We start from the raw sequence: 20313 nt of genomic DNA, 5'->3' as shown, positions 1-20313 counted from the left end.
TACTGATATACAATAGAGTAGTAATCCCAAGACTATCCGGCCTGTGTCACACGTACAATTCAAATCCATGTCTATGCCCATATTTCCTGGAACTGCACATTTAAATTGCCAATCAGTTTTCACTTCTACCGCTGCGGTGTCAAAGTCGTTCTCAGCAAAGTCACAATTGACATTCTTTGTGACTACGACAAAGGAAAACTTTTCCTCCTCATTCCTCTTGACCTTCCTGCAGACTCTGACATGGTTTTTAAAAAATAAATTTAGAGTACCAATTCATTTATTCCAATTAGGCCAATCCACCTACCCTACACATCTTTGGGTTGTGGGGGCGAAACCCATGCAAACACAGGGAGAATCTGCAAACTCCACACGGATAGTGACCCAGAGCCGGGATCGAACCTGGGACCTCAGTCCCGTGAGGCAGCAATGCTAACCACTGCGCCACCATGCTGCCCTTACCTCTGACATTGTTTTTAAAAATAAATTTAAAGTACCCAATTCATTTTTTTTCAATTAAGGGGCAATTTAGCGTGGCCAATCCACCTACCCTGCACATCTTTGGGTTGTGGCGGCAAAACACACGCAAACAAGGGGAGAATGTGCAACCTCCACACAGTGACAGTGACCCAGAGCCGGGATCGAACCTGGGACCTCGGCGCCGTGAGGCAGCAGGGCTAACCCACTGCACCACCGTGCTGCCCTGCCTTTGACATTGTTGAACACATCATCCTCGTCCAACACTTCTCCGCCATTGTTCAGCTGGGCAGGACAGCACTCACCTGATTCCACTATTACTTATCCAGTTGTAGCCAGAGAATCAACTGCATTGCTTCTCTTCCCACTTCGCGCTCTTTCCTGTGGTTTCCCCCAAGGATCTATTTTTGATTCCTTATTTCTTATGTACCTGCTACCCTTCAGTCACATCATCCATAAAGACATTGTTAGATTCCAAATGTACGCTGATGACACCCAACTCTACCTTGTCATGACCTCTCCCAATCCCTCCACTGTTTCAAAATTGTCTGACCGCTTGTCCAACATTCTGTAATGAATAAGCAGAAATTTTGTCTAACTAAATAGTGGGAAGACCAAAGCCATTGTCTCCAATCCCATAGCCATTGTCTCTAATCCCTCCATAAACTCTATTCGCCAGCCACCAACTACCTCTGTCTCCTGGGCAACTGTTTCAGATTAATCATTAGGTTTGTGTTATATTTGAACCTAATTGTTTTTTTAATTTTCCAATTACGGGGCAATTAAGTGTGGCCAGTCCACCTACCCTGCACATCTTTGTGTTGTGGGAGCGAGACCCACGCAGACACTGGGAGAAATGTGCAAACTCCACACGGAGAGTGAACTGGGGCTGGGATCGCACCCGGGTCCTCTGTGCCATCAGGCAGCAGTGCTACCCACTGTACCACCGTGTATTTGAAACTAAAATAAGCTCCTGACCACATATCTGCTCCCTCATTAAAACCTTCGATTTCCACTTCCAGAACATCACATGTCTTCACCCTTGCCTCAGCTCATCTGTTGCTTAAATTCTGATTCATGCTTTTGTTACCTCTAGATTTAATTATTTCAACCCAATCCTGGCCTCCCAAATTTCAGCCTCCACAAACCTAAGCCTATCCAAAACAAATTCACACCAAGTCCCATTCACCCATCGCTCTTGTACTTGCTGACCATCTTTTAGTTTCAGCAAAGCCTTGATTTTAGTGTTCTACTGTTTGTTTTCAAATCTTTCCAGGATCTTGCTGAGCCTTGCCTTTATAAAGCCTTCCAAACCTACAACCCTCTTTATATCTGTGCTCCTTCAATTCTGATATCTTGAGCATCCCCAATTTACTTGCTTCACCATTGGCAGCTACGCCTTCAGTTGCCCAGGCCCGAAGCTCTGGAATTCCCTTTGTAACCATTGTGTATCTGTACCACTCTTTCCTCCTTCAAGACATTCCTATAAAGCTATTTTTTTAACCAAGCTTTTGGCCATCTGCCCTAACATCTCCTTATGTGGCTCAATGTCAAATTTGGTTTGATGTTTCTGTGGTGCACATTAGGATGTTTCATGACATTAAAGGTGCAAAATAAATACAAGTTGTTGTCATCCTATCACTCCGAGCAGGTTTCAAAACCTGTTGGTTCAGGGCAGCACGGTGGCACAGTGGTTAGTACTGCTGCCTCAGGTTCGATCCCGAGGTCTCAGGCTCAATCCCGGCTCTGGGTCACAGTCCGTGTGGAGTTTGCACATTGTCCCCATGTTTGCATGGGTTTCGACCCACATCCCAAAGATGTGCAGGCTAGGTGGATTGGCCACGCTAAATTGCCCCTTAATTGGAAAAAATGAATTGGGTACTCAATTTATTTATTAAAAAAAAATCTGTTGGTTAAATCCGAGAGATTAATGCAAAGTACCCAAATCTAAAACCTTTCCAAATTTTTCTTTCCAACAAAGAAACTGATGACTTTAAAGTAGATGAGCATGTGGTTCTTTTATCTTTAACAAGAATTCCTTTGCGCACAGATGCCCATTTGACAATAAAAACCCGACCAAGAGAATGTCATAGGTAACTGCTAACGAGTAATATGTTAGTGCAAATGACAACTAAAGGTCAAAGCACTTTCCACTGCATTCCTAAAGAGACATATATCAGAGCTGCAACCCTGTTTAATAATAAATTGATTTTCCATTCCCCTTGTCAAAAGTTAAATGCAATAGTTTTAGATCATATTCACGTCCATTACAAAGACAATGTGCACTATTAAATTGAGAATGGCTTGTGTCTTGGAAAGACTGCTGAACGTTTCCTTTTTTCGCTACTACAGATACTTAAGCATTTCAAACAAATTACAGAAACATGTCCAAATTATGCATCTATCAAAATCTTTACCATACAGGCTGAGAGAATAAAGAATATCATGTAGCAAAGAACATGTTATTATGTATTAAACATCAGGTCGGCTTCTTTTGAATTGACTCACTAGGTGTTATGCCATAAACACAGCAAAATGTTGAAAATTGTTGCTTAGAGTTTTAATCTTTATTCCATCTGTAAATATGAAGAAACAATAGTGTCCGTGTGGAGTTTGCACATTCTCCCCATGTTTGCGTGGTCTCACTCCCACAACCCAAAGATGTGCAGGCTAGGTGGATTGGCCATGCTAAATTGCTGCCTAATTGGGGGAAAAAGAATCGGGTACTCTAAATTTTTTTAAAGTATATAGATAGACAGGAAGTGATTGATTTATGTTTAAGATAACTGTAATTTAAAAGCTTATCTGAGATGTATTCGGCCTATGACTTGGAATCGTAAAACAAAATATGTATTTTTTTGATGTGCAATAAATGTTTTTTAACAGACACATATGCTGCATGTGATATTCATGAAGCTTTGTGAGCTGTATAAACAGAGTTACTGCTCAAGAACCGGTTTCGAGCCAGCCTCAAACAAGAAAAACAATTGGCAAAGTTAACATCTGACTTTCATTAAAAGAAAAGTTTGTGAAAATCTTCACTAAGTGAACTCGGAGAGAGAAGTAAAATAAATTGTGAATAGATCCTTTCATGTATCTGTTTAAGCGCACCTTATATTGACTTAAGTACTGGGAGATGCTTTTGGTTTAAATCAATGTACACTTCCACTGCTGCTCTATGTGGGCAGATTCTACAACTGTAGTGGGAGGAACAGTTGCACACATACAACTGTTTGAACAGCAAGACTTGTGACCTAATTTTTGGCTGCCCGTCTTTTCTAATGGCTGGGAAGGGCCACATAGGCTGGCTGTGAGAAAACAGCATTGCTGGCAATTGCAAGCAGGTCGAGCACTCAACCAATCAACATCCAAAATAATGGCAGCTTATCACGAAATAAGAGCAGATGAGGGAGACTGTTCCAACTGGCAAGACCCGCTGCCGTGCCTGCTGCTTCTTAAATTATTCCAATCATTTTGCTTCTGCTGTTCTATCTCGAGTTTGTTTCTGTGCATCAACATTTGTGGTTAGCATTGTTGCTTCACAGCGCCAGTTACACGGTTTCGAATCCCAACTTGGGTCACTGTCTGTGCAGAGTCTGCACGTTCTCCCCGTGTCTGCGTGGGTTTCCTCCGCATGCTCCGGTTTCCTCCCACAAGTTCCGAAAGATGTGCTGTTAGGTGAATTGAACATTCAAAATTCTCTCTCAGTGTACTCGAACAGGTGCCGGAGTGTGGCGGCTGGGGAATTTTCACAGTAACTTCATTGTAATGTTAATGTAAGTCTACTTGTGACACAAATAAAGATTATTATTTGACTTCCATGATATCAGTCCAAAATTTGCCTTGTACCTGTTAAAACCTGTGATTCCCTCCTTTATTGTCAAATTTGTAAGCGATTTACCAGATTAATTTTTTCCATGCAATTTATAATTTGCTAGACCTCTCAGTCATAGGTTAAAGTTTCTCCCAAACATTCCTTATAATTTAGAGCTCTTGGACTGAAGATTAACCTTATGGGTCTCTTCTATACTGTCTCCAATGCTTAAATGTTTCCCTTGTGACTCCATAACCAAAACTGGATATGGTACTTAGTTGCCCTCTTATTTGCTCATGACTTCTCTGACTTGTATTTCATTGTTTTAATTATATAGTGTACAGTGAAATATTCTATTGGCATCATCAAATGCTTTTCTAGATTGATCAGACACTTTTATGTTTATTTTTTTCTCAATTAAGGGGCAATTTAGCGTGGCCACCTACCCTGCACATCTTTGGGTTGTGGGATGAGACCCATGCAAACTCTGGGAGAATGTGTAAATCCACAAAGAAGATGATATCGGGGACTGGGATCGAACCGGGGCCCTTGGCGCCGTGAGGCAGCAGTGCTAACCACTGCACCACCGTGCCACCCCTGATTAGACACTTTCAGCACTGACCCTGCAAATACTCCTGTGTATTTTTTGACTTCCGTCTCAACCATTTCAATGCCAGAGCCAAACGTGTTGTTGCTAACTCGAGAAACACCTGAGTATGTTTTCAACATGTTTTTATTTCAGTTTATATTCTTGTCATTCTACTAATGGGTGTGCTGTCTTCAGTCTCTTTGTGACAGACTTATGAATTGCTTGTGTTTTATAAGAATACAAACCACATGTAATCATAAGTAAAATCAGCCGTCTGTCAACTTAAATTAAATAACCTTGAATGGCGTCCGGTTAACAAAAATGTTTTCTTTACAAGAGATTTTATTCCCCAAAGAAATCTCTATTGCAATCATCGTCAGGATTCTGTTTAAGAAAAGGTAATGAAACATGATATAATTGCACACCCTGTGTTTTGAATATTTTGTTTGCAAAGGAATTGCTGATGACATAATTGGTGACTGGAGTTACAGATCTGCACAGCATGAGGGGCGGGGAGTGAAAATTTAACTCCCTCACACTGTCTGGCTCAAACAGGCCTCCCTTGATCATGTTCTTAGCACACAATATTTCACCAAAAGTCAATGTAGAATAAAATCCATGGCTACGTGACAAAAGATCGTAAAAGTCTCTTTCAGTAAATGCTGTACTCAGTTATACTGCCAACTTAATTGAGATCAAATCCTCAGAGATGGTACTGAACTTGTAATGCTTACATTCTTCAAATTAATAATAATAATCTTTCTTAGTGTCATAACTAGGCTTGCATTAACACTGCAATGAAGTTACTGTGAAAATCCCCTAGTCACCACACTATGTCGCCTGTTTGGGTACACTGAGGGGAAATTCAGAGTGTCAAACTCACATCACAAGCACATCTTTCAGGATTTATGGGAAGAAACCGGAGCACCCGGAGGAAACCTAGCAGACACGGGAAGAATGTGCAGATTCCGCACAGACAGTGACCCAAGCCGGGAATCAAACCAAGGTCCCTGGCATTGTGAAACTGTGAAATTAAGGTGCCATATTCGAGGGCAGTCATGATGGGATTATAATCTGGGGGTCTGGAACATCATCAGATATCTGTATCTTTCTGCATATTTTAATTATTAGCATGTTATTTATGTTGCTGTATGCTAATAGAAAACATTCTCTGCAAAAAAATCATTTCTTCAGAACTGAAAAAAAGAACTTGCACTTTATATTGAGCTACTCACTCCCTCAGATTGTCTCTTGGAGCTTTTTCAGCCAAATCGTATTTCAGCTGATAAATATGCAAACTCTTATCACACCGCAGATGTAATATGGCTGTAAGGATGCTCAATGTTCTTTTGTTACTGTGTGAATGTCTAAATTACTTGTAGCGTTTTTTTCCGCTCAATCAAAATTACTAACTCATTTAAAATGAGATTGCCAACTATAATTTTGATCCTTTAATTTTTAAAATGGTCACTGAAGACATGCCTCTGGAGCTGTGGTTTCCTTAATTGACATTGCTGTTCGTAAAATAATACTGTAATTGTGGCACGAACAATCAGCCAATTAAAACAATTGTAAAGGAATCATCCCTACTGCTCGAGGGCCATTTAAAGAGCAGGCGGGTTCAGCAGATTGCAGCTGCATGTTCCCACCCTGCAGCGTGACCCCATTTTCCTATCACAGCATGATGTAATGGATTCATCATTACATCTGACACTGATATTTGTTAAGCTGGGAAAAAAAATTGTAAAACCAAACTGAGTGGATGAAATATTTTCTCTATTTTCATTTATAAAAGTAAGGGCAGCACGGTGATACATTGGTTAGCACTGCTGCCTCATGGCGCCAAGGTCCCAGGTTCGATCCTGGCTCTGCTGTCCGTGTGGAGTTTGCACAGTCTCCCCGTGTGTGCGTGGGTTTCGCCCCCACAACCCAAAAGATGTGCAGACTAGGTGGATTGGCCACGCTAAATTGCCCCTTAATTGGAAAAAATTAATTGGGTATTCTAAATTTATTTTTTAAAAGGTCATTGGGCTGTTTGTGTGAACTACGATTCCCATCATGGTCTTCTCGTACTTTGGCTTTTTTTTGGAGGGGCATGATTTGCACTGGCACTCAAAGGTGTGAGGCATAGCCATGCCCAACATGATGTGGAGATGGCGGCATGGGACTGGGGTGAGCACAGTAAGAAGTCTTACAACATCAGGTTAAAGTCCAACATGCTTGTTTCAAATCTCTATCTTTCGGAGCACTGCTTAGCCGATCACAAAATGCCAGTTCAGGCCCCACCACCCCCCAAACCCCAAACATCGCCGGTACCAGCGCTCCCCCACCCAACCCTCTCAGCTGGGTGACACCCTGCTATGGGGTCAGCAAATGCACCCCTCCTTCATGCACCCCCTCCTTGCAGGCAGTGCCAGGGGGCAGTGCTGTGGCACTATCCTGCCGTGCCCCAACCACCTAATGGCTCAATGTTCTCAGCGCCCCCAGCATGGTCATCACATCTGGTCTCCTGTGGTGGAGACCAGTCATGATTTCCGCCGGTTTCACGCTCCGTCGACAGGTGGGTGAATACCTGGGAGCCGGACTCTCCTGCTATTCTCCCGACAATGCGGCATTTATGCCGGGTGCAACACATCGGAGAATCGTCCCACTATTTTTGTTAAGGATGGAAATTTCCACCACTAAGGAGGCGTGCTGCTTTTGGAATACTGCAAATATTACAAACACAAAAGTAAAATACTGCAGATGCTGGAAATCTGAAATAGCAGAAATTACTGGAAGTGTGCAGAAGGTCTGGCAGCATCTGTGGGGAAGGAAATGGAAATGAAAAATGAAATGAGAATCGCTTATTGTCACAAGTAGGCTTCAAATGAAGTTACTGCGAAAAGCCCCTAGTCGCCACATTCCGGCGCCTGTTCGGGGAGGCTGGTACGGATAAGTAAATGGAGTCAATGGCCGTAGTTCTCCGGCTGCTGAGATTTACATTTCCTGCCGGCAGCGCATCCCCGCCAGTGGGTTTTCTGGCGGCATGGGGTGGCTTCAATGGAAAATCGCATTGACGAGCGGCGGGAAGAGAGAATCTCGCCGCCAACAAATGGCGCATCACCAAGAAACACGTGGCTGGGGGATCGGAGAATCCAGCCCAATGTTTCAGGTGTGTGTCCTTTCATCATAATGCTGCTACTGTACAGTACTGCCTTTTCAACTCTGACTGCTTCCAGAACACTAAGTGCTATGATTACAACCACTTAGCAAATGAGCATTACCTTGGTGGTTCACCGTAAACGTGCATCCTCAATGAAACAAGACAAGATCAGAGATTCCCCAGGTTGAAGACCACATTCAATCACTACAAAAAATCCATGGAGATATTTCAAAAATATGCATCACCCTAAGATTATCCTTATGACTGTAAGTATAAGACTATGAGGATGATTCAAATATAATAATTTAATGTACAGCTCCTTCAAACCAGTTTTATTAATAAAAACAGAAAGTGCTGGCAATATTCAGTAGACCAGGCAGCATCTGCAGCGAGAGAAACAGAGTTAACATTTCAGGTCGATGACCTTTCATCGGAACAGGGAAACTTGAGAAATGTAATAGATTTTGAGCAAGTGACAGTGGGGGGATGTTAAAGAAAATAATGAAATGTCTGTGAATGGTTGGAGGACAGGAAAGATTAAATGGCAAAAGAATTTGTGGTGTAAGGCCAAGGGAGTGGTAATGGAGCAAGTAAAGAAACAAAAGCTATGTCCTGAGGAGGTACGAATCGCAGAATCAGGAACAGCTGCCGTTTGAAAGCACAGATTATAGTCTGCAATTGTTGAACTCAGTGTTGAGATCAGAAGGTTATAAATCCGGTAATTGCAAGATGAGTACCTGTTCCTTGGGCTTTGTTGAAACACTGCAGATGGCCAAGGATAAGAGGACAGTATGAGAGCAAGTTGGATAATTAAAATTACAGGAAACCGAAAGCTCAGGGTCATGCTTGTGAATTTAACGGAGCTGTCCGCAAAGTGGTTAACCAATCTCCCAAAGTTTTTTTTTTTTTTTTTTTTTTATAAATTTAGATTACCCAATTATTTTTTCCAATTAAGGGGCAATTTAGCGTGGCCAATCCACCTACTCTGCACATTTTTGGGTTGTGGGGGCGAAACCCACGCAGACACGGGGAGAATGTGCAAACTCCACACGGACAGTGACCCAGAGCCGGGATCGAACCTGGGACCTCAGCGCCGTGAGGCAGTTGTGCTAACCACTAGGCCACCGTGCTGCCCTCAATCTCCCAAAGTTGAGCAAACTGCAATGTGAACAGTAAATACCACATACTAAATTGAACGATGTACAAGTAAATTGCCATTTCATTTGGATGGGGTGTTCAGGGCCTTGTTTGGTGAGCAGAAAGGAGGTAAAAGGGCAGGTGTTACAATTCTTGTACTTGAATGGAAAAAGTGCCTGTGAAATGGAGGGGGTGTTGAGGAGTGGACCAGGCTGTTGTGGAAGGAACTATCCCTTCAAATGTTGGAAGGGGAGGGAAAGATGGGTTTGGTGGTGTCACACTGCGTGTGACAGAAATGGTGGAGGGTAATCCATTGAACAAAGAGAAGGTGCAAGAGAAGTACATGAAATGAGATGGACATGGTTGAATGCCTTGACCACCACAGTGAGTGTGGGGGGTAGGCTTCGAATCTTCAGCTGAGGAAAAAGGAAGGCATATCAGAAGGGCTGGTACAGAAGGTTGCATTATCAGAACATTTACAATGGAGAGGGGGAAACTGGGAGAATACAATTGAGTTTGTTTACAGAGAGCATGGTGTGAGATAGCTGTGGGAGTTGGTGGGTCTACCATGAATATTTGTTGATAGCCTACCTGCAGATGGAGTCAGAGAAATCTAGGAAGAGAAGGGAAGAGTCGGAGATGAACCATGTGAAAGTGAAGGAAGACACAAAATTGCATGGAAAATTTATGATATTTTCCAATTCAGGGTGCAAGAAACAGCACCAATTTGGTTCTCGATGCACTGGAAAAAGTGGTGAGGGAGGTAGCCTGAGTAGAACTGGAACAAGGAACTATCGGCAGATCCCACAAAAAGGCAGACATGGCTAGGGCCCATGAGAATGTCCGTACCAACACCTTTTACTTTGAGGAAGCAAGTGAAATTGAAGGAGAAGTTGTTCAAAATGACAAGTTCAGCCAGGCAGGGGAGGGTGATGATGGATGGTGATTGGTTGGTCCTCCAATCAGGTAAGTGGCAGAGAGCTCTCATGTCACCCTGGTGGCATCTGGAGGTGCAGAGCGGTTGGATTTCCATGGTTAAGAGATGATTATCATAGAATTTACTGTGCAGAAGGAGACCATTCGGCCCATCGAGCCTGCACCGGCTCTTGGAAAGAACACCCTACCCAAGCCCACATCTCCACTCTATCCCCATTTTTAAAAAAACGCATTTTATTCAAACTTGTATCAAAGTAGGTTACAGCAAATAAACACCCGAGGAAACATTCTTCCCAGCAATCAACTGTAAAGTTTGTACAGATGTTTCTCCTTTTTCACTCCCCCCAATCATCCACCCCCCCCCCCCCCCCCCCCCCCCCCCCCCACGCCCCTGCGATGAACAGGTCCTCAAACACGGTCACAAACATCTTTTCTCAAACTCCCCTGCTGAGCCTCTTAACTCATACTTTATCTTCTCTAACCGCAGGAAGTCGTACAGGTCACCCAACCATGCTGCTACCCCCGGTGGCAATGCCGACTGCCACTCCAGCAAAATTTGTCGTCGTGCAATCAGAGAGGCGAAGGCCAAGACATCGACCTTCCTCCTCTCCATTACCTCTGGCTTCTCTGAAATCCCAAATATCGCCACCAAAGGGTCCGGGTCCACTCCCTCATCCACTATCCTGGCTAAGACCGCGAACACTCCCGCCCAGAATATTCCCAATTTTTCACAACCCCAAAACATGTGCGCATGATTCGCTGGCCCCCGCCCACACCTCTCACACTCATCTGCTATCCCCTGAAAGAAACCATTCATTCTCGCCCGAGTCATATGCACTCTGTGCACCACCTTAAACTGTATCAGGCTCATCCTTGCACAAGAGGAGGTCCCGCTTACCCTTCGCAGTGCCTCACGCCATACTCCCCAATTGATCTCCATTCCCAACTCCGCTTCCCATTTCTCCTTGATCTTCACCACCCCACTCGCCTCCCTGTTCCCCCAGCCACTTATATATATCCCCAATTCCTCCCTCCCTTTCCACATCCGGAAGCAGCAGTCGCTCCAGCAGGGTGTACCCCAGCAATCTAGGGAACTCCTTCCAGACCTTTCATGCAAAGTCCCTAACCGTAGATACCTGAACTCACTACCCCTTGGTAGCTCTACCCTCTCCCTTAGCTCCTCCAGACTGGCGAACCCTTCCTCGCTGTGTCAGCTCATTCACTGGGAATACCTCGCTTTTCCCTACATTCAGCTTGTATTCCGAGAACCTTCCATACCTCCCCAACAGGTCCATAATCCTTCCCATATTCTCCAACGGATCCAAAACATACAGCAAGAGGTCACCGGCATAGAGCGACACCCGATGCTCCCTCTGTCCCCTCATTATCCCCTGCCACTCTGCCGGCCCCTGAGAGCCATCGCCAATGGCTCTATGGCCAGTGCAAACAGCAGCAGCGGCAGCAGGCACCCAGCCTCATACCCCTGTGTAAGTCAAAGCTTCGTGAGCTCATATAATTCGTCCTCACCCTTGCTCTTGGCGCCACATACAGCAACCGCACTCATGCCACAAATCTCGGCCTAAACCCAAACCTTCCCAAAACTTCGAACAAGTACCACCACTCCACCCGATCAAATGCTTTCTCTGCATTCATGGACACCACCACGTCCAGTATCAGAGCTCTCGACGGATTCATCACCACATTCAACAGCCGTCTTATATTACTCGGGAGCTGTCTGCCCTTGATGAAGCCTGGTTGATCTTCTGAACCACCCCCGGACACAATCCTCCCGTCAACAACGTAGCCAATACTTTCACATCTGTGTTCAATAGTGATATGGGTCTATACGACCCACATTTCACCGGATCCTTCCCTTTTTTGGGGCTTAGTGTGATTACTGCCTGCTTCATCGTCTCCGGCAACTCCCCCTTCTCCAGTGCTTCATTAAACGCCCTCAACAGATGTAGTGCCAGGTCCGCCGCAAATTACTTATAAAATTCTGCCAGGTACCCATCCGGCCCAGGGGCCTTCCCCGACTTCATACCTCTGTACTATCCAGCACCTCCCTCAGCCCCAGGGGCCCCTCCAACGCCTGCCTCTTTGCTTCCTCCACCTGGGGAAATTCCAGCTCGTCCAGAAACCACCCCATGTCCCCTTCCTCTCCTCCTGGGTCTGCCTCATAAAGTCCCTGGTAATACTCTCTAAATGCCTCATTTATCTTCCCTGGCTCTGACACCACATCCCCAGCCCCAGTCTGGATCGTCAATAATTCCTTGGACGCAGCCTGCCTCTGCAGCGGTGCGCCAGCATGTGGCTCGCCTTCTCCCCATACTCGTATTCCACCCCTCTTGCCCTACGCAGTTGCCCTACTGCCCTCCCCGTTGTCAGCCTGTTAAATTGCCCCTGCAACTTTTTCCTCTTCGCCAATCCCTCCACGGTGGGCAACCTGGAATATTCCGTGTCCACCTCCACTATCTCACTCACGAGACGGTCATGTTCCATCCTCCTTTCCTTATTCGCACGAACCGTAAATTAGATAATTTACCCCGGACCACTGCCTTCAGTGCTTCTCAAAAAATGCCCGCCGACACCTCCCCATTCTAATTGAACTTCACATAATCCCTAATCGCCAACCGCACCTTATCACAAAAACCTCCATCCGCCAACAATCCAAGCCAAACCTCCACCCCGGCCTCTGCTCTCATCCCATTCTGAACCGAATATCCAGCCAGTGGGGTGCATGGTCCCAGATAGCTATCCCCGCTCCGAGATAAATATCCCCACATACTCTGCCCCCTCCACCCCAACCAATATCTCCCGACTCACTACAAAGTAATCAATCCTCGAATACACCTTATAGACGTGTGAAAAGAAGGAATACTCCCTTCCCCTGGGTTCTGAAAGCGCCATGGATCCACCATACCCATCCTCTCCATAAACCCCCCAGCTCCCTTGCCACTCGTACCCTATCCATTGACCTGGGGCTCGATCTATCCACCCTCGGTTCCAGGACACAGTTAAAATCTCGTCCCATGATCAACTGGTACGTGGCCAAATCCGGGATTGCTGCCAGCAACCCCCTCATAAAACCCACATCATCCCAATTTGGGGCATACACATTTACCAACATTACCGGTGCCCCTTCCAATACCCCACTCACAATCACATATCTCCCACCTGGATCCCTCACCTCCTTCGCACTCACGAATCGCATTTTTTTGCTCAGTAAAATCACCATACTCCTCGATTTCAAATCAAACCCCGAGTGAAAAACCTGCCCAACCCACCCCTTCCTTAACTTAACCTGGTCCTTCACACAGAGGTGTGTCTCCTGCAAAAAGACAACCCCCGCTTTCAAACTCCTGAGATGCACGAATACCCGCGACCTTTTAACCGGCCCATTCAGTCCCCGGACGCTCCACATTACCAACTTTACCAGAGGCTTGCGCCTCCAGCCCCCTCTACCGTCCGTCATCTTGCCCACTTAACACCTGCCCCTTTAATTCCACTCTGTACCTTGCCCATCCCAGATGGCCCCTTTCTTTGCCCTTGACCATGTCATCTCTCACCCCCTGCCGCTTCGCAGAATCCCCCCACCGCTTTTCCCCTACCCTTCTTCCCACCCCCCCCCCCCCACTTCCCCTTCCCCCCTCCGCCTGGCCACCCCTCTTGGCCTTCTCCCCCACCACCTCACTTCCGATCACCAGCATAACCTGCTAGCGCGGCTGCCCCTGCCCAAAGGCACATCCTAATGACATCCCCACCCCCCCATTCCTCAGCTCAAAGAAGAAGGCCTCCTGCTGGCCTTGCCCTCCCCCACCCAAACAAGAACTTCTCCTGAACTCCAGGTAGCTTTCTCCAAAAGTAAACAAACAGATGTTAAACACAAACAGTCCCATAAAACAGATGGGGGGATGGGAACATCCATCCCCACATAAACGTTTCACCCCTACAACTCCTTACAATCTCAACATTGAACAGAAATCCCCCCTCCACAAAAAAAGGCGAAAATCCCCCAATCCCTACACCTACTTCAAACATGCTCCTGACCATTACATAGTGCCAGCACCCCGGTTCCCAAGCATTGTCCACTCAGTTCTCCCCCAGTTTATGCTCCCTAATGAAATCTTCGGCCGCTTCTGGGGTCTCTAAATAATACTCCAGGCCTCCGAACGGCGCCCATAATTTCACCGAGTAGAGCACCCCTAACCTGATACAGCACCGCCTTGGCCTTGTTGAAACCTGCCCAACGTTTTGCCAACTCCGCTCCGATGTCCTGATAAATCCGGACATTATTCCCCTCCCAGTCGTAGCTACGCTTCTCCCTGGCCCACCGTTGAATTTTCTCTTTCTTCACAAATTTATGGAGTCTCACGATCACCGCCCATGGCGGCACCCCAGCTCTGGGCTTTTGCCTCAGAGACCTATGCGCTCGTCCACTTCAGGTGTCTTATACAGCACCCTTCTCCCACCCTACCCCCATGACCCAGTAACCCCACAAGACACTAAGGGCAATTTTGGACACAAAGGGCAATTTGGCATGGCCAATCCACCTTACCTGCACACCTTTGGACTGTGGGAAGAAACCGGAGCACCCGGAGGAAACACACGCACACACGGGGAGAATGTCCAGACTCCACACAGACAGTGACCCAAGCCGGGAATCGAATCTGGAGCTATGAAGCAATTGTGCTAACCACTATGCTACTGTGCTTATAAATTAGAGCCAATAAATTGGAAACTGTTGAAGTGATACAGAGCATTGAAGGAGTAATTGATGTGGATGGAAAGAGTGTATAAAGAGCAAAAGACTAGATTCAAGATGGGAAGAAATCAGTTCGGTGTGGCAGGAACAGACTAAAATGTTACATTTACCATGATAGTCCTGTCTGTGGCTCTTGTGAAGGAGATAGAAGTGGGCTATTCAAGGTTGAGGGGGGTGTTGATGTTGGGTGCCATGGAAGGAAAATCTGCAGAAAAGATCAGGGCCGGGGCAGCACGGTGGCCTAGTGGTTAGCACAACCGCCTCACGGCGCTGAGGTCCCAGGTTCGATCCCGGCTCTGGGTCACTGTCCGTGTGGAGTTTGCACATTCTCCCCGTGTCTGCGTGGGTTTCGCCCCCACAACCCAAAAAATGTGCAGAGTAGGTGGATTGGCCACGCTAAATTGCCCCTTAATTGAAAAAAATAATTGGGTAATCTAAATTAAAAAAAAAAAGAAAAGAAAAGATCAGGGCCAGGATTCTCCAGCTTCCCAGCCACATGTTTCTCGGGAGAAAAGATTAGGGGCGGAATTCTCCAGCCTCCCAACCACATGTTTCTCGGTGGTGGGATTCTCTGCTCCTGACGCTGAGAATTATCATTGAAGCCACCCCATGCCACCAGGAAATCCATGGGTGGAAGGTGCACCACTGGTGAGACCAGAGGATCGCACCTGAGCGAACGGCCGTAGAATTCCAGTCGAGGTCAGCAACAGATATGAAGACAATGGGCAGAGTTCTCCCATTTTGTCACTAGGTGCTATGGTGGGCTTGGGAAGGTGGAGTGTTTCCTTCTCAGGGGACTGGCAGGAAAACATGCCAAATCTCCCCCCCCCCCCCCCCCCCCCCACCACCTCATTAATTTGCACCCATGTGTTTTATGCCATATTCAGTGGCGGGGCAGGCCTGATGGCACATTGTCCACTGCTATGTCCAGGTGCCATATTGAAAATTATTCCAACATCACTGACCCAATGTTGAAGAAAGAAGGTCTACCCATGTGGCAGAGCAGTGTTTAGTACTGCTGCCTATGGCACTGAGGACCCGGGTTCAATCTTGGCCCTGGGTCACTGTTCGTGTGGAGTTTGCACATTCTCCTTGTGTCTGCATGGGTTTCACTCCCACAACCTAAAGATGTGCAGAGTAGGTGGATTGGCCATGCTAAATTGCCCCTTAATTGAGGGAAAAAATTATTGGGTACTCTAAATTAAGAAAAGGTGTACCCCCGAAAGTGAATCTCCAAGAGCACTCGGAGATTGGAAGATCAAACCCCTCTCCTTCAGAAACCCTAATCTGAAAGTTCACCTGCAGATGCCTCTTCCCCCCCCCCCCCCCCACACCACTACGGTTGGATTCCAGGGTCCAGGCCTTCCCCCTGATCTCCAGAGGCAGCCTCAGGGATTGTTCAGATGAGTTCCAAACATGTTTCACACCGGTGTGTTCTCCCACCATTGTGGAGAATCTGACATGGGAGGGGTGGAGGAAGGTCCGAACTTCATCTGCAACCCATTAGAAAGATGCAAATAAGAATCACGCCAGCCTCTGGTGGATTTTCCGACTCACCATGGCGGGCACCAGCAGAGATCCTGCCGTGAATGCAAACTGGTGTGGAACCGATTTCTGGGCCTCCTGCCATATTCTCCCCCGATGTCCGCCATCGAACACTCCAGCATTCCGCCTAATGGCTTAATATTCAGTGGTGTGATCATGATCTGGGGGAGGTAGATGAAAGTTGTGGAGAACTTAAGTTTGGCCTCTGCTCGGCGAAGGTGGGTTATCGGGACAAGAGAGTGCTGCATGTTCAGGGGGAGACAGGTTGGCGAGCAAATAAGTTGAGACAGTCAATGTCATGCTGGCTGTTCTTAATGAAATGATTGAGAGAGGGCAAAAGATCAGAGGAATCCAAGTTGAGAAGGAATACTGCAGGCAGGTAAAATAAAGTCTGCTGCTACTATTGGCACACTTGATTTGGGGAGGCATTATACTTGAATGTTAATTGAACAACCGGGCAGGGGGCCTGCTTTCATAAGAACATAAGAACTAGGAGCAGGAGTAGGCCATCTGGCCCCTCGAACCGGCTCCGCCATTCAATGAGATCATGGCTGATCTTTTGTGGACTCAGCTCCACTTTCCGGCCTGAACACCATAACCCTTAATCCCTTTATTCTTCAAAAAAACTATCTATCTTTACCTTAAAAACATTTAATGAAGGAGCCTCAACTGCTTCACTGGGCAAGGAATTCCATAGATTTACAACCCTTTGGGTGAAGAAGTTCCTCCTAAACTCAGTCCTAAATCTACTTCCTCTTATTTTGAGGCTATGCCCCCTAGTTCTGCTTTCACCCGCCAGTGGAAACAACCTGCCCGCATCTATCCTATCTATTCCCTTCATAATTTTATATGTTTCTATAAGATTCCCCCCCTCATCCTTCTAAATTCCAACGAGTACAGTCCCAGTCTACTAAACCTCTCCTCGTAATCCAACCCCTTCAACTCTGGGATTAATCTAGTGAATCTCCTGTGCACACTCTCCAGCACCAGTACGTCCTTTCTCGGGTAAGGAGACCAAAACTGAACACAATGCTCCAGGTGTGGCCTCACTAACACCTTATACAATTGCAGCATAACCTCCCTAGTCTTAAACTCCATCCTCTAGCAATGAAAGACAAAATTCCATTTGCCTTCTTAATCACCTGTTGCCCTTGTTCACCAACTTTTTGCGACTCATGCACTAGCACACCTGCATGTTTTAATATTTTATCATTTAAATAATCCCTTTTGCTGTTATTCCTACCAAAATGGATAACCTCACATTTGTCAACATTGTATTCTATCTGCCAGACCTTAGCTCATTCACTTAACCTATCCAAATCCCTCTGCAGACTTCGGTATCGTCTGCACTTTTTGCTTTACCACTCATCTTAGTGTCGTCTGTAAACTTGGACACATTGCACTTGGTCCCCCAACTCCAATCATCTATGTCAATTGTGAACAATTGTGGGCCCAACACTGATCCCTGAGGGACACCACTAGCTACTGATCGCCAACTAGAGAAACACCCATTAATCCCCACTCCCTGAGATATAACTATTCCTTCTTTAGTAGAGCGAGCATGTGATACATTTCGTAAGTCTATTTGCACAAACGCGCGAAGAAGTTGCACTTTCCCCTCAAAGCTCCGTGATTATTTACAACCCATTGTTTGTGTGGGTGTGAATCAGGCGTGACCGGAAAACTCAGAACCCCCCGCCACAAAAAAAAAGCATTGGTGTTTTTTTTTAAAGGAGAGCCCGTTTGCTCTGGAGCTTTGAAGCACTTTTCTATCGGTATACAGTATCACCAATGTGAGTGAGGCTGACCGAACCTGGTCACTCAGCCTCAACCAAAACACTGCATTGCAGGAGAGGCCAAACCCACACCTCGGTCAGTGGCCACACCAGAGACTTCTCGAAATGTTGTGACTGACCCCCTTGTGTGCTTTAATATAAGTGTGTGGGTAGAGTGAGTGAGTGCGCGGGCTGACAGCTGTTGTTTTGGTAAGTGTCTGTGAGGTTTGTAACCCCCCTTCCCCCGGGGGTGTGGTATGGCCGGGTGCTGGAGGGAGGGAAGGCTGTCCGAGCTCTACTCGCCGCCAGGCTGCTTGCTGCCTGGTGACTGAACTCTCTTCTTCTCCCCCCCCCGCAGGGAGACATCGAGGTGGACAGCGAGACGGTGTTCGAGTTGGCCGCCTACGTGTTGCAGGTAAGAAGGAGGGGAGGGGGTAGTTTCCTGGCGTGACAGCCACTTGGCGCTTTGAGTCGCAGAGTTTCCATTCAGCGGGGAGCTTTGCTGCTCCCCTCCCGCCTTGCCCGCTTGTCTTGTTTCAGCACATTCCACGCAGTGGTCTGGACCTGCTGCCGATCAGCGCCATCTCTCACCTTGTGTTGGTGGGGGAGAGAGTTGCCAATGTCCGCACTGGGCTCTGACACGCTGGTGCAGTCTGTCCCGTTTCACTCGCAACTCCTCTTGTAATTTTACAGTTCCCCTGCGGACTGAATTAAATAACTAAGGCACTCAGCGTTTCTGATTTGTTTTTTTTTGTTTAAATTTCGTCGCCTCCTGTTCTAACACTAACTGATCTTTCTGTCCCCCTTTGCAATTCTCCAGGAAACGAAAGGCAATTACATCAGGTAAGACACAAACATTTGCATCTATTTTATCACACCTGCCGTCAAATGTAAGTTTAGGAAATTAAAACCGAATTGTGATTCGTGTGTGTGTGTCTATATATATATGTACATGTGTGTGTGTGTCTGTCTGTTTCTAGTGTTATAAGTTCCGATTGGTATGTCGAATTGGATTACATTTTTGGGCGATTGCTGCCGACTTCATTGATGTAACCTGGGTGTAAGTTACAGCAGATTTGTGTTTTCGGTTAATGTAAATGCAAGGCGAGTGAGTGTGGTCGATACAGACTCAGCCTGTTTCTTTTTGTCAGCCCTGCACAACCTGAGACGGGTAATAATGTATGCGACAAGGCGATCGCATTTGTCAGCTGCTTGGTTTTAAAGCTTTATGTGCAAGCTTTCTCTCACAGCTGCCCTGGTGGGGCCTCACACTTCACACACTTGACCTCACGGTTACTGGGGGGGGGGAGGCTGCAATGTGAATTGGAACTGGCGGCCCAGGCTGCCTACCACTGAACGTGGGCACGTTTATCTTTGAAAAACATTCCTGCACGATAATAGTTCTGTGTTTGAAAAAACATCATTTTACAACGTCTGAAGCTTTTGGTGAGGGGGAAAAAACTGGCATCAGAATCCGTTTGAAGCAGTGGGTGTTGAAAATGACCTGTTAAACGTAGCCTGTTTTTTGTTTGCCTTCCCCAAAATATCAAATGCGTGAAATTTAATTGCAAAACACTCTGCCTAACAGCAAATAATTATGTTAATAGCATAATTCTCTCTTCTGCGTGATTTTCTGAGCATTTCAAGTCAAATTACTTCAATAAACACCAGGCATTATTTGCCAACAACTAAAGAAACGTACTGTATTGGTCTTTGAAAATGCAAAAAGTCTCTCACACACCCTGTTGGTGTTTGGGAGTGGTTACCAATGGGAGTATGTACACAGCAAAGTGGGGCTCATAAGAAGCATTTTTAAAAATTGGGTTGTTACTCAAAACAACTGGGTAATTGGAATTTGTGATTTTTAAGTTTGATCTAAACCTGAAAGGGCAGCACGGTAGCATAGTGGTTAGCACAAATGCTTCACAGCTCCAGGGTCCCAGGTTCGATTCCTGGCTTGGGTCACTGTCTGTGTGGAGTCTGCACGTTCTCCCCGTGTGTGCGTGGGTTTCCTCCCACAGTCCAAAGATGTGCAAGTTAGGTAGATTGGCCATGCTAAATTGCCCTTGGGGTCCAAATTGCCCTTAGTGTTAGGTGGGGTTACTGGGTTATGGGGATAGGGTGGAGGTAGGG

The 20313-nt window shown here is 46.3% G+C and overlaps 1 protein-coding gene across 4 annotated transcripts in view; it reads left to right on the top strand.

Annotated features, from left to right (window-relative positions):
- LOC119973101 (FERM domain-containing protein 4B-like) overlaps positions 1–20313 on the top strand; it is a 416202-nt gene that overhangs the window by 281275 nt on the left and 114614 nt on the right. For 3 of the 4 annotated variants that reach the window (XM_038810633.1, XM_038810631.1, XM_038810632.1), the window contains exons 6-7: positions 18539–18595; positions 19001–19023. The exons of the other annotated variant lie outside the window; for it this stretch is intronic. In XM_038810633.1, the coding sequence (XP_038666561.1) occupies positions 18539–18595; positions 19001–19023 (80 nt within the window). The remainder of the gene's footprint in view (positions 1–18538; positions 18596–19000; positions 19024–20313) is intronic. 4 annotated transcript variants of the gene reach the window in all.

The sequence above is a fragment of the Scyliorhinus canicula genome, chromosome 11 (assembly GCF_902713615.1).
Source record: "Scyliorhinus canicula chromosome 11, sScyCan1.1, whole genome shotgun sequence".
Classification (NCBI taxonomy): Eukaryota; Metazoa; Chordata; class Chondrichthyes; order Carcharhiniformes; family Scyliorhinidae; genus Scyliorhinus; species Scyliorhinus canicula.
The sequence above is the reverse complement of the archived record's forward strand: the minus strand, read 5'-3'. Positions and strand labels throughout refer to the sequence as shown.